General features: G+C 46.2%; 1 protein-coding gene across 3 annotated transcripts in view; it reads right to left on the bottom strand.

Moving 5' to 3' along the window:
* diaph2 (diaphanous-related formin 2) overlaps window positions 1–13953 on the bottom strand; it is a 567387-nt gene that overhangs the window by 142564 nt on the left and 410870 nt on the right. For 2 of the 3 annotated variants that reach the window (XM_055643895.1, XM_055643897.1), the window contains exon 23: window positions 12920–12967. The exons of the other annotated variant lie outside the window; for it this stretch is intronic. In XM_055643895.1, the coding sequence (XP_055499870.1) occupies window positions 12920–12967 (48 nt within the window). The remainder of the gene's footprint in view (window positions 1–12919; window positions 12968–13953) is intronic. 3 annotated transcript variants of the gene reach the window in all.

The raw sequence follows: 13953 nt of genomic DNA, 5'->3' as shown, positions 1-13953 counted from the left end.
GCCATATACATTTAAGCAACTGGCCAGTCTTTTAAGCAACTGACTTTGGTGCCTTTGATTCTGCTGTGTGGGAATGTTTTATGTCAAATTCTATAGTGTGTGTTCTTTATTTTTTTTATTGTATGGCTGTATGGGAATTTCATTTCACTGTGACAATTAAATGTATCTTGAATCTTGAATCTTGAATTTTACAACATTTAATTGAAGATCAATTTAAAAAAGAATGATGCACTTTGGTCTAAGATATTCTATGGACAATGAAGATGGGTAAGGCACATCTAAAACACTAAACATAAGGATGTTATAACTTATTGCAGCAAAAAAAACTTCAAAATACTTAATGCACAATTATTTTCTTTCAAACTGTATCAACTACTGCAAAATAATTACTTCACATGACTGCCATATAAATTTTTAGCACCCACATTATGCCTCAGATAAATTTGTTCCAGAACTATTTTTTTGACTTCTTCAAATTCCATCTCAAATAAGACTGGTGAGTTCATTTGCTGATAATATAATGGTTGGTATGATTCTAAACTCCAAAGATTAAAACGGTCTGAAGTCTTGTCCTTTTGTTATGTTTTCTAAATAAAGAAAATGAAAAACACTTTCTTTCGAATCCCAACATTCCTGACCAAATTCTAATTGTGTTTACTGAGAACAGTTTCCATCTATACAGCACCTTCAACAAAGCAAAATAGACCAAGGTACTTCTACGTTTTGGAATGACTTAAACTGAAGTAAGATGGATGGAATGTGGAGAAGATGCATGAAAGCATAGCCACAGGGATACATTTCAAAGAGGCTTTTGAAAATGCTCAGACATTCAAGCAATATTTCAAAGTGAATGGATTGAAGGCACACTCACACAAAAACAGCTTTACAGAGGAATAGCAGGGAAAAGGAACTGAATGGATTATTCTACAAATTGCTGGCTGAATGGCCATTTTCTAGGCTGTACCCGAGTGACTCATCGTCTCATAAAATTTATGATACAGAAGGAATTCACATGGCCTATCACATCTATACTGCCAAAATAAGCTCACCAATTTCAAAAGAACTGCAGATGCTGGAAACCTAATATAAAAACAGAAAATGCGAGAAATACTCAGCGTGTGAGGCCACTTCGGTGAAAAGAGAGTTGGTGGTGGACTTTAGGAGAAGTGGAACACCCCTGTCCCGTCTCCATCAATGGTGTGGATGTGCAGTGTACCAGGAAGAACAAATACCTGGGAGTGTACCTGGACAATAAACTGGACTGGTCCAGGAATGCTGAGGCCCTCTACAAGAAGGGACAGAGCTGCCTGTACTTCTTGGGAAGGCTCCGCTCCTTCAACATCTGCAGTGAGATGATGCAACTGTTCTACCAATCAGTGGTAGCCAGTGTCATCTTCTTTGCTGCCGTGTGCTGGGGCAGCAGGGCAAAGGCTGCGGATGGCAATAGGATCAACAAAATCATTAGGAAGGCTGGCTCCGTCCTGGGGGGGGGGGAGAAGTTGGATTCTTGGGAGATGGTCTTGGAGAAGAAGATGCTCCTCAAGCTGTGGAGCACCCTGGACAATACCACTCATCCCCTCCATGACACACTGGTTAACCTGAGGAGTACCTTCAGCAACAGACTGGTTCCACCAAGATGCAGGACTGAAAGCCACGAGAGATTCTTCTTCCCTGCGGCTATTAAACTGTACAACTCCTCCCCTTCTGTCGTGGGGTAGACAGAAGCCTGAAACTTAACCCCCCACCCACCTCCTCAATCTTTGCACATCCCCAAAGCCTTACCACTCGTCAATTTATTTTCTCGTTTCATGTATTTTGTGTTTTTGTTATGACTGTTGGCAAATTAATTTCCCTCCTGGGATAAATAAAGTTCTATCGTATCATATCATATCGTTATCCTCCCAGCAATTCCTTCACTTCTGCACCTGCTGCATTTACTCTGTATTAGTGGAAATAGGTCCTACCTAGACATTCATAATGCACCCTTTAGTCCTCCTCTGTTAAAAAGGCAATCCTAGCTTATATGTGTCACTTTTCTCACAGTTATAATTTTCCATTCCCAGCAATATATTTGGTAATATTCTGGGCACTTCATATTCATCTCTTCATATTTACTTCAGTGCAATCTCTACTTTCCTAACATCCAGATCAGAACAGTTAACTGTGCTTGAGCTATATTAACCAGTATGGTATACAGTTACTGTATAAATTTCCCACTCTTATATTGTCTGCCTTGTTGCACCTGCCTCAATGTATTACCTCACACTTTTCTGAATTATTTTCATCTGAACCTTTTCTGTCTAACTAATCAAACTATATTTTCATATCATCTTAAACCTTTCGTCCTCATGATCAGCCATAGGGCCAATTTTTGTATCATATGAAAACTTTTATCATGCACCCTACACAGGTCTAAGTCATCAATATACATTGCAAATGATAAATTAATGGAGTACTGGGCCATGTGGAACTGCAGTGATAACAGCCTTTTGGTCATAAAACCACTTTTTTGCTCCTTTCAAAGGCAATTTTGGATCAGATTTGACACATTATCAGAATACACATTTTTATTTTAGTTTTTAACCATTCTGGCATGCGGGACTAGTTAAGAGGCCTGCAAAAATACATGCAGACTATTTAAAGCCCCTGCATTCTCAAACAAATTTAGTCAAGCTAATCAGCCACAACTTTCACTTGACAAATCTGGGTGACTGATCCCAATTAATCTGTGTTTTTTGTAAATAAAAGCTTATACTGTTTGATAGAATGGATTTTAATAATTTTCCTACCATGGAAATCAAACTAAATGACTAGTAATTACTGTGTTTGTTCCTTCCTTCCTTAGCAAAGAATGGTGGTCGACTTACAAACAAAATAGAGAAACAGAAGGTAACCTGAAGATATACCCAAAGACGTGGACCTAAAGGTTATTTGAAAGGGGTGAAGCTGAGTATATGATTAGGATAATTTTAAAATCCATTGCTAAGAGGCATTCAGTGTGGGGTAGGGTACAGGTAGATGAATTCTGAAAGAGGGAGAACTAAGGAGATGGAGATGACAGAAAAATATAATTCAGTGATTTAAGCGAGATTGAAGATAAAATAATGGCAGATGCAAAGTACTTTGAGTGGTGAAAAAATGACAATAAATTTCCAAGTTGGGATGGTGTGCACTTATAGGGCAAATTTTTGTTGTTAATGTTTCAGGTTTTTATGTTGATTCTGTGTGATCCATTAGGTTTTGCTTCTTTTATTACAATTGAATAGCTTGCTGGGCCATTTCAGAAAGCATTTAAGAGTCAACGACATTGCTTTAAGTCTTGTTAACAGATTTCCTCCACTCCAGGACGTGGATTAAATGAGGCTTTACAACCACCGACTATCATTTTTTACAGCCAACATTATACTTCTTGATTCCAGAATTTGCATCCAATTTATCACCATTTGCCATGGTGGGATTCAAATCCAGGTACCCAGAACATTGTCCTAAGTATATACATTATCAATTTGGTGATAATACCACTGAACCATCACTTCCCATATCTGTATTATTGTGAAAAGAGAAAAATAAACAACTATGGTACAACACACAGTTGCTGTGAAGATGAAGCTTGATCCTATTTGTAGCTAGACCCTATACTTGTAGAGAGTATCGGTTCAGTGTGTGCGGGATGGGGAATAGATATGTACATGAGGTGTAGAGAAGTGCCATCATGCTACTCTGAACATAATAAAGGCACAAGATTTTCAAATTAGTTATAATTTAAACACAAGATTACAAGTGCTGGAGTAACTCAGCAGGGCAGGCAGTATCTCTGGAGAACATGGATAGGTGGCATTTTTGGTCGAGCCACTTCTTCAGACATTGCAGCAGGTGGGGGAGACGGGGACGGGGGTGGGGAGAGAAGAAACCTGCAAAAGAGGAGAGGCAGGACAAAGTGTCGAATGTTGTGGCGACTTCATGCCCATGTGGTTTTTCGTACAGCTTGTTACCGCTGGCAGCTAGCCAGCAGCCTCACGTGAAGGTCCAGATATAAAAGCTGATTAACAACTCCGAGGTCAGACGCACTACTTGGCCTTATCTGCACACGAGTTGTAATGAGGAAGTTTTATGTTAAGAGGGTGTTCTGGAATAAACGGGGCACAAGGTGTTTGGCAAAGCTTGATGTTGCTTGTGCTTTACTTTCGGTCGTGAGATTTAGTGGATTCTACAACTGGTGACTCAGTTGTCAACATAGGCGAGAGGGGGTTTTTATAGGCGAATAGTTGGAACAAAAACCAGAGATAAGAATATAAGATGTCAGTTAGGTTTGAAGAGTTGTGAATTGTGAGGCCAGAAGGAGGAAAGTAGAGGAGGAGGGGGTTGCATTGGTACCAAAAATTAGAGAATTCAACATTCATACCACTGGGTTGTAAACTTTAAAAAATAATATGTGGTGCTGTTCCTCCAGTTTGCATGTGGCTTCACTGTGGTAATGGAGGAGGCCCAGGACAGAAAGGGCAGTTTGCAAGTGGGAATCGGTGTTAAAATGGTTAGCAACCTGGAGATCGAGTAGGCCTTGACAGACCAAGTGCAAGTGTTCAGCGAAACAATCGGCAAGTTTATGTTTGATCTCGTTGATTTACAGGAGTCCATATCGGAACGCCGGATGCACTAGATGAGGTGAGAGGAGGTGCATGTTAACCTTTATCTCACCTAGACGGATTGTTGGGGTCCCTGAATGGAGACGAGGGAGGAAGTATAGGGAAGGTATTACATCTCCTGCGGTTGCAGCGGAAAGTACCTGGGGAGGGGTTGGTTTGTATGGGAAGGGACAAGTGAGCCAAGGGGTTGCGGAGGAAGCGGTCTCTGTGGAAAGCGGAAAGGGGTGGAGATGGGAAAATGTATCTAGTAGTGGGATCATGTTGGAGTTGATGGATATGTCAGTATGATATGTTAGATGTGGAGGCTGATGGGGTGAAATGTGAGGGCCAGGGGGATATCTTTGTTCCATCTGGGGGAGGGGGAAGCATGAGCGGAACTACCCGACACAGAGACGACATGGGTGAGGGATCCACCTATGACAGGAGGGGAGGATAACAAAAATTACTAAAGAAAGAGGACATCTTGGATAACCTAGAATGGAAATTATAATCAAGGAAGCAGATGCTGTGGAGATGGAGAAAATGGGAGTAGGGAATAACGCCTGTGCACCAAGCAGGGTTTGAGGAGGTGTGGTCCACATAACTGTGCGTGTTGGTAGTTTTATAGTAAACGTACCAAGGAGATGTGGAATATAAACATATTTGTCCTCATTATAGTATAGAAGACTTCAAAACATATTCTGATATTTCAAATTGACCCAGAACACCATATTTAAGTCTTCCCTTGGGCAATAAGTTAAAAACCCATGCTGAGTTCAGGTTTGAAAAGAAAGTATTTTAAAGGGCTTTCAAAGTTCAGCACATATCATTAAAATGTATACATAACTAAAACTCTGATCTTGTTATCTACCGGTTTGTGCAGTCTTTCTATTTGCGCAAAAACGGATGCGAAAGGGCTACGATTGTTCGCCAGAATACTCGCCGTTCTCCTCTGCTGCGAGTGCACCAAGTTTCGTTCCGATCGGGGGTCTAATGTAAAAGTTATCGAGGTTTAAAAATGACGTGTGAGCAGCTCGATCTCCTCTCCTGCCAGTCGGCGCCGCAAAAATTGGTCTTTTCTCCTGTCACTCCGCGGGACGGTCCGCCCCTTCCTGTGCCATCATGTCTTTCGTGGAGCTGAGGGAGGCTCTGGATGGCCGGCGGAAGTCTCCAACCAGGCACAAGTTTCGAGGGACCGGACGCAACCCGGCCAAGCCCGGCACTGTCGGAATGTCGCCAGATGGAAAACGGAAACTGATCCCGGCGGAGAACGTCCAGCGACAAGAGCCTGCTGTGAGTCCTCAGCGCACCGTCAGCTACAACTCCTTCCCCTCTGGTCCCCCTCGATGGCTTCTGCTCCCCTCCCTCGTGATACCCACCTCTGCCTTGTCTTTTCTCCGAGCTCTCTTCCAACCCGCCCACAACCCCAGCCAACAACCTCGCCGCCCACACCCCTGCCTCACACCCCATCTCACACTCCCCCGCCCTCTCACACCCCCCACCCCCTCACACCCCCCACCTCACACCCCTCCCCACCTCACACCGCCGCCTCACACCCCCCCCCCACACAACCTCCCACCCACCTCACACCCCCCCGCCTCACAACCTCCCACCACCTCACACCCCCCACCCACCTCACACCCCCCCCCCCACAACCTCACAACCCCCCCCACCTCACACCCCCCCTCACACCCCCCCGCATCACACCCCCCACCCGCCTCACACCCCCCCGCCCTCACAACCTCCCACCCGCCTCACACCCTCCACCCGCCTCACAACCTCCCGCATCACACCCCCTCACCCACCTCACACCCCCCCGCATCACACCCCCCACCCGCCTCACACCCCCCCGCCTCACACCCTCCACCCGCCTCACAACCTCCCACCCGCCTCACACCCTCCACCCGCCTCACACCCTCCACCCGCCTCACAACCTCCCTAGCCTCACACCCCCCCCTCACACCACCCCCTGCTTCACACCCCCCCCACCTCACACCCCTCCCCCGCCTCACCCCCGCGCCTCACACCCCCCCACCTCATCCCCTCTGCCTCACACCCCCATTCGCCTCGCACCCCCACTCGCCTAACACCACCTCCCGTTTCACACCACCCCCCGGCCTCACACCCCCCGCCTGACTTCCCCCTGCCTCACCCCTTCAACCCACACCCCCCTCCCCACACTCCCCCTCCCCCCACGCCACCCTCTTCCCCCCTCCTCCTACACTCCCCGCCCACACACATTCCCCCTCCCCTCCCACCCCACCCCCCCCTTGCCACACACCCCCCTTCCCTTCCCTCCCACACATGAAGAGGAGGGGAAGGGAGTACTGGGGGACGATGGGAAATGAGCCGCACCTGTACAATTAGGGGCTTTGGGTGACATATTGCATTGGGGGAACGGGTGAGTGGTGGAATATTGCGTTGGGGAATGGGTTGCGTTGGAAGACCAGGCCCCCCGTGTGACTGGAACCCAACGGGTCACGCTTAGTCTAGTAACCACTAAACTCTTCTCACTTTTGAAATTCAAATGGAAAACATGGATATTACAAGGGATATCCATCTTATGCCAACATTATTGCCACTAGATTTCAATCTTCTGATACAGTATAATAACATAAATGATGCCTCAAAGCTAAAGATTACTGGTAATTGTTTCTTCTGAACATAAATATGTTTACACTTTAATGATGGTGACAACACCAAGTATTTTATTTATATGCTGTTTTTAAAAGAGTAAAACACTCATTCTGTTTGTACATACCGAAGGAATGATTGTCCACCTACAGCCCCCTTTCCCCTCCCATTTATCTCAACAACTGTTAAGGAAACCAGCTCTAGAAACAGTTTATTCTATAATTACATATTCCATTTCAGATGCTCTTGTGCCAATTGAAACATTTGGGTGCACCAACTATTATACAGTTAAAGCTTTGCTATCTTGCATGTTACCAACAAGCACGCTTCATTAACTGGAGTTCTAGAGTGCGAGGCCAGGCAAATGGCGCGAATAAGTAACCATATTGATGCAGGATGGTACCGAGGGAGTTTCCAGCCGACAGGGACAGTGCTCAGGATGGTGCCAAGGAGTGTGCACGTGGACTCAGGGATGGTGCCAGATAGTGCCCGTGCCGACTCAGAGATGGGGCCAAAGGAGCGCTTGTGCTGATGTGGAAATGATGCTGAGGAAATGGCTGGGCCGATATGGGGAGAGTGATGAGGGGAGCAGCCTGTTCAGCAGGGCAGAGTGAGAAGGAAATACCCATTTGTTGGACAAGGACATTTTACTTAATCTGCATTTAAGATTAATGAATAAAATGAAAATAAGTAATGCATAACTTCAACTCACAAACAGCATTGGAGCTGTGCAAGTATACACACAGGTCTGTATTCAGTGAAGTGAAGCGTGTTATTAATGTTGAAGCTACCTGTCGGTTTAGCATATAAGAGAATTCATACATTTTGCCCTAATGAAAAATCCACCTCAAATTATCAAATCAACCCATTCTTCAGGTGTCCTGCTGAACAAATGTAGCCTTTCCCATCTTTCCTTGACATAAACAAAGCATTTGCTGGCAACTGGCACTGCTAGTTTCAAACCACAGCTGCTTCACTCCTTAAATAGCATTTCATCTCCCTGGTTCTCTTTACCCATATATGAAATCGTATGCTACATATTTCTCTTTGATCTTTTACTAAAAATGCCACTCTCCATTCCAGAAAACGTCCATATGAAAAAGATTATTTTCTGCATATTGTCAGCATAAGTGGTTTCTACTCTTCTAGATGTCTATCACTATTTGTACTTACTTACCACTTTCAGTATCTCTTTAATGATGCTGCAGCACAAGATTTTTTGGCTTTGTCATATTCCTCTTATGCACTTCAAGATTTGTGAAGCTTTGTAACACTCTTAGGGTCTTAAAAGTCACTGCCCACAATCTAACAATATCCTTGCTTCCAACATTTCTATCCATGGACATCCACCTCCATTGTACAATCTGACCCTTTCTCAAAACCTATGTCCTCACTTCTCCATTCTTTTAACCTAGTTACAGGAACAGTACAGGTGCACAACCTTTTATCCGAAAGCCTTGGGACCAGACACTTTTCGTAATTCAGAATTTTTCGGCTTTCGGAATGGAAGATTTTTAGCGTAGATTTTAACGGCTGGCTCAGTGGCAGAGTGCTCGGCTTATATCCGCAAGGTCGCGAGTTTGCGCCTCGATCCCGGCAGTTACTCGATCGCGAGTTTGAGTCTTCAATGTAGTTTTTTCTTGCAGAATCGGAGAGAAAAGGGAGGGTTAGGCTGGGATCATTCTCTGCGAGATAATCTTAGTGCGGGAGACAAGTGTAGGAGAGGTGTACTGACTGTGTGGGCAGAACTTTGGAAGTGATTGCCCACCATTCTCAAAAGCCGCTGTGTCTCCCTGTCCCTCCAACTCCAGAGGAATCCGCTCCCCGATGGGCCGCTACGGCGACAAGTGGCAGTTCGCCCACAGCCAGAGCTGCGCCCCCTCATCCGCAACCCGGGTTCCTCTGGAGTTGGAGCGGGGCTGGGCTAGAGTTGTTGCTGGCTGTGAGTCTCCGGGATCTCCGTGCTTGCAGTGGGCCTGGGGGTCGGTGTCCCGATGAGGGGCCACAGCTCGGGCTGTGGGCGAACTGCCACTTGTCGCTGTAGCGGCGCATCGGGGAGCGGCTTCTGGTGGTCCTGACGTCTCTCAGCTACTGTCCAGGGGGGTGGCCGGAGACGTCAGGACCAACAAGAACCCGCTCCCCGATGGGCCGCTACAGCGACAAGTGGCAGTTCGCCCACAGCCCGAGCTGCGCCCCCTCATCCGCAACCCGGGTTCCTCTGGAGTTGGAGCGGGGCTGGGCTAGAGTTGCTGCTGGCTGTGAGTCTCTGGGATCTCCGTGCTTGCAGTCGGTGTCCCGTTGGTCCTGACGTCTCCGGTCACCCCTCTGGACTGGAGCTGAGACTGGGAACTGTACCGCCCTTGCCCCCTCCCTCTGCAACTGCAGACATCCCCACAGTTCCCAGTCTCAGCTCCTGTACAGGGGGTGGCCGGAGACGTCACAGCCCGAGCTGCGCCCCCTCATCCGCAACCTCAAGACCAAGACGAACCTTGCACACCATCAGCTTCGGTCCCTACGGGGAGCGTGTTCCTCTGGAATTGGAACGGGGCTGGGCTGCTGCTGGCTGTGGGTCTCTGGGATCTCCGTGCTTGCAGTGGGCCTGGGGGCCGGTGTCCCGTTGGTCCTGACGTCTCCAGTGACTGGCACTAGCTGCGACGTGAAGGCAGTGCAAAACCCCCGCGCCGGTGCAATGGGCGGGGAGCTGGAGAGGGGAGGGAAGGGGTCACACACATGGCCGGGAAGCAGAGGGGTGTAGGTGGGGTGAAACTTAAGGGAGCGACAATTTGCTGCTGCCTGCCCGCTGAGTTAAAAGAGTTCTCATGCAAGACTCACGATACACTGTGTATCGTGAGTTTACCGTGGGAACGTTTTAACTCAGCGGGCAGGCAGCAGCAGATTGTCAATTATTAACCCTCCCGCGCAATATACCCTCACCTTCTCTTTTATGAATGGGGATTTAGTTCCCCTTTCTTCGAGGACCGACCGGAGGTTCCGCTGTCACCTCTGTGGGCCACCCTCGGTGAACGTTTTCAAGGACCTTTCTTCAAGGACTGAAAAAATGTCGCTATTCGGAGGTTTTCGTTATTTGGAACTTCGGATAAAAGGAATCAGCACCAGAATCAATGTATTGTCATTTGGACCCCTGGAGGTCTTCCTAACACACAAATGACCAGACACAACATAATTACATTTAACATAAACATCCATTACATAACTGTGATGGAGGCCAAATAAACGTCTCTGGCACTTCCCCCCCCCGATGTCAGAGTCAAAGTCATAAATGGCGATTGTCCCGCGGCCATAGACGCCGGGTGGTGAGTTTTGTTAGAGCCCCCGGTTGCTATAATTCCAATTGGATTTGCTCCTAACTGCCAGATAATATATTTTAAGTAGACATCAAAATATCCAATGCATTTTTTTTGCATATATTCTCACTAGATCACTACTAGAATTTTTTTGCAACAAATAGATCACTCTAGTTTCCAACAAATATGTTTTGAGCATATGAAATGTAAAACCTTTTCACAATTTGCAACAAATGTTATAGAAATAAAAGTTTTTTTTCCCCTATATAATTACTGGATTATCTAAAACTAGCCTATCTTTCAACATGGATAGGTATATGTTTCACCTATAAGTAGAAAGTCAATTTTGCATTAATTAATGTCTGCATTTTTCAGGATGTGGCTGTTGATGGGGGGTCAGTGGGGTCGGAGGGGGCGCTGCAAGCCGGAGCCCTGTCAGCAGCATGTCTGTTTTTTTCTACTTTTTTTGTTTTTTTAGTATGTTTTAATGTATGTTTTTAATGTTCCTCGGTGCGTTTTGTGTGGGGTGGTGTGGGAGGGTGAGGGGGAAGCCGCTTCGGTCGCCTCCTCCACGGCGAGGCGACTTTTTCCAGGGCGCCTCCCCCGTAGCCTAACAACAAGGATCGGCGCGACCTTTCCTGGAGACGCGTCTGGGGCTTCAGCGGCAGGCGCAGTGTGGACTCTCGGCGTGGAGCGGCCGAGCCCTCGCTGGGGCTCGCCGGAGGGGTGCGCTATATTTTGCTGGCTCGCGGCAGCCGGCACTCTGAAGCCTCGGTCTGCACAGCTCCAGCTGGCGCGGCGTCTACAGCCAGGGATCTCACGTTGGGGACCCGGGGAGTAGAAGAAGCTTCCACCACCGGCCCGTGGTAAAATTCTACCGCGGGCGCAGTGGCTACTTACCATCGCCGGGGATCCCTGGAGGGGAGCTTCGTCTGTCGGCCCTGCAGTCTGCGGTGCTTCTGGCTGCGGCGCGAACTTTAAATCTTCGACCGCCGGCATGCGGCTTACACCAACCTGAAGCCGCGGTCTCCGGTGGGGAAGAGCCGATCCTGGACTTACCTTGACTTTTACCTTGTCCTTTTATCATCTAGAAGCCCGCAGCGATGGCTGCGGAGGGTTGAGGTCCCGACCACGGGGGAAAATGGAGGAGGACTGGCCAATTTCTGTGCCTTCCACAACAGTGATGAATGCTGAGTTGGATGTTTGTGTGAAATTTTTATTGTGTTTTTGTGTGTGTTCTTTATCATTGTACCGCTGCTGACAAATTCATTTCACTTGCACTTTATGTGCAATGTGACGAGTAAAACTGATTGATTGATGCTAAAGCTGACATTTATTGCCCATCGTTAATTGCCCTCAAAAGGTGGAGGTGAGCAATCTTATAAAACCATTGCTCTTTCTGGTACAAATACAACTGCTGCTGAGGAACTCCAGGAGTTATGCTGAATACATTTCCATGTGAGGATAGCAGGCACCTTGAAGGAGAATGTGCTAGCAGTGGTGTTTCCATGCAACTGCTGGTTTTGTCCTACCTCAGGCTACAGGTCTGAGTGGTGTTGTCTGAGCAAGTAACGGCAATGGAATTTGTTAATGATACACGTTGCACTGGATGATGGAGAGAATGTGTATTTTGGATGGTGGGTGAGATGCCAACAAACACTATGTTCTGTTATTGTGGCGGCAAAGTGGCACAGCGGTAGAGTTGCTGCTTAAAGCCCCTGTCCCACTTACGTGTCCTTGGCACGCTAATTACGCGACCTCGTGGTCGCGTTGAGGCACGACGGTCCCGCGAATGTCGCGCGCGATTTAATGCGTACGCACAGCCGTCTGGAGCGAGTGACGTTGTTTGAAGATGGACACAAAATGCCGGAGTAACTCAGCGGGACCGGCAGCATCTCTGGAGAGAAGCAATGGGTGATGTTTCGGGTCGAGGCCCTTCTTCAGTCTGAAAGAAGGGGCTTGACCCGAAACGTCATCCAAAAACACAGATAAGACATAATACTGTAGACATATTTCTTAACCACAAAGTAAAGGAAAAGGCCAAAATCTTTTAGAAAAGATTGGACTAAGTACACTGCTTGACATTTTGAGCTTAATGCCAAGGCACTGTTGGAGCTTCAGCTGGGTGTGAAATTAATACAGTTTTGCTGAGAGATCTAAAATAGAGATTTCTTCAGAACAGACATTAAGGGAAAACTTGCTACCATCATATTGTTCTCAACAAAACTTTTGCCGCAGGCACAAAGTAAAGGTTACGGCCAATTATCTATTGAGAGCATTTTAAGAGGCTTTATGCTGAACTGAAAAGTGAGACAGATGGAAGGAAAGTAGAAGCACTTGAATTTTATTTTCCTTTACCCTTGTCAACGGGCCATCGGGATGTTGGGCTAGCTGGACCATGTTCACCTGCAACAACCAGGAAGCAAGCTATCAAAAAAATGACTTCAGTCAAACGGCAGCTACATTTACATTGAAGGCACCCTTTGCAGTGTGAAAACTGCCAGTGAATAAATTAACAGATCAGTTATAATGATCTGTTAACCAACCGGAAATCTCTAATTTCATTCAATGAAACACATTTTAATGATTAAATTATTTTAAAAATAAAATAACTTTACATAAGCACATCTCAATATATTAGAGCAGCATTGTGTACACTCCCAAAAGAAGAAAGGTCTCGACCGAAACGTCGCCCATTCCTTCTCTCCAGGGATGCTGCCTCACCCACTGAGTTGCTCCTGCATTTTGTGTCTACCTTCAATTTAAACCAGCATCTGCAGTTCTTTCTTACCCAAAAAAAGTTTTCTCTATATTCTCAATGGCATAATTTGTTTATATTTTCGTTAGTTCATTAATCACAAATATTTATAAAACTGGTTTAAGTCTGCAGTTCTGATTGCGGAAATTGCTGTAAGAAGTTACAATGCACACATTGAAGATTTTGATCACATTTTCATTTGCAGTATAGACATAATTGTATTGGATTAGTTGTACGGCTTTAGACATCGGCCCCAAAGCCAACTGAGTTTCTACCTTCAAACATCCATTTACACTGTTTTACACTCTCCAGATCCCATCACTCAACTATATGTTGGGGGGTAATTTGAAGTAGCCAATCAACCTACCAAATCATGTATCTTTGAGATGTGGATGTAAACCAGATGAAAACCACAGTCACAGGCAGAACGTGTAAACTTCACGATTGTAGTACCAGACGTCAGGATTGAATTTGGATCCTGAAGCTGTGAGGCTGCGGTGTTACAAAATGTGCCATTCTTTTCCAGCATTTAAATCAAATTTATCATGATTATTTATTCTAATATTTATATGTATTTTATCTGTATTTTCTGCAGCTACAGGTTTTAAAGATTCTATGTAAAAGATACACCATT

This window comes from Leucoraja erinacea, chromosome 12 (genome assembly GCF_028641065.1).
Source record: "Leucoraja erinacea ecotype New England chromosome 12, Leri_hhj_1, whole genome shotgun sequence".
Lineage (NCBI taxonomy): Eukaryota > Metazoa > Chordata > Chondrichthyes > Rajiformes > Rajidae > Leucoraja > Leucoraja erinaceus.
The sequence above is the reverse complement of the archived record's forward strand: the minus strand, read 5'-3'. Positions and strand labels throughout refer to the sequence as shown.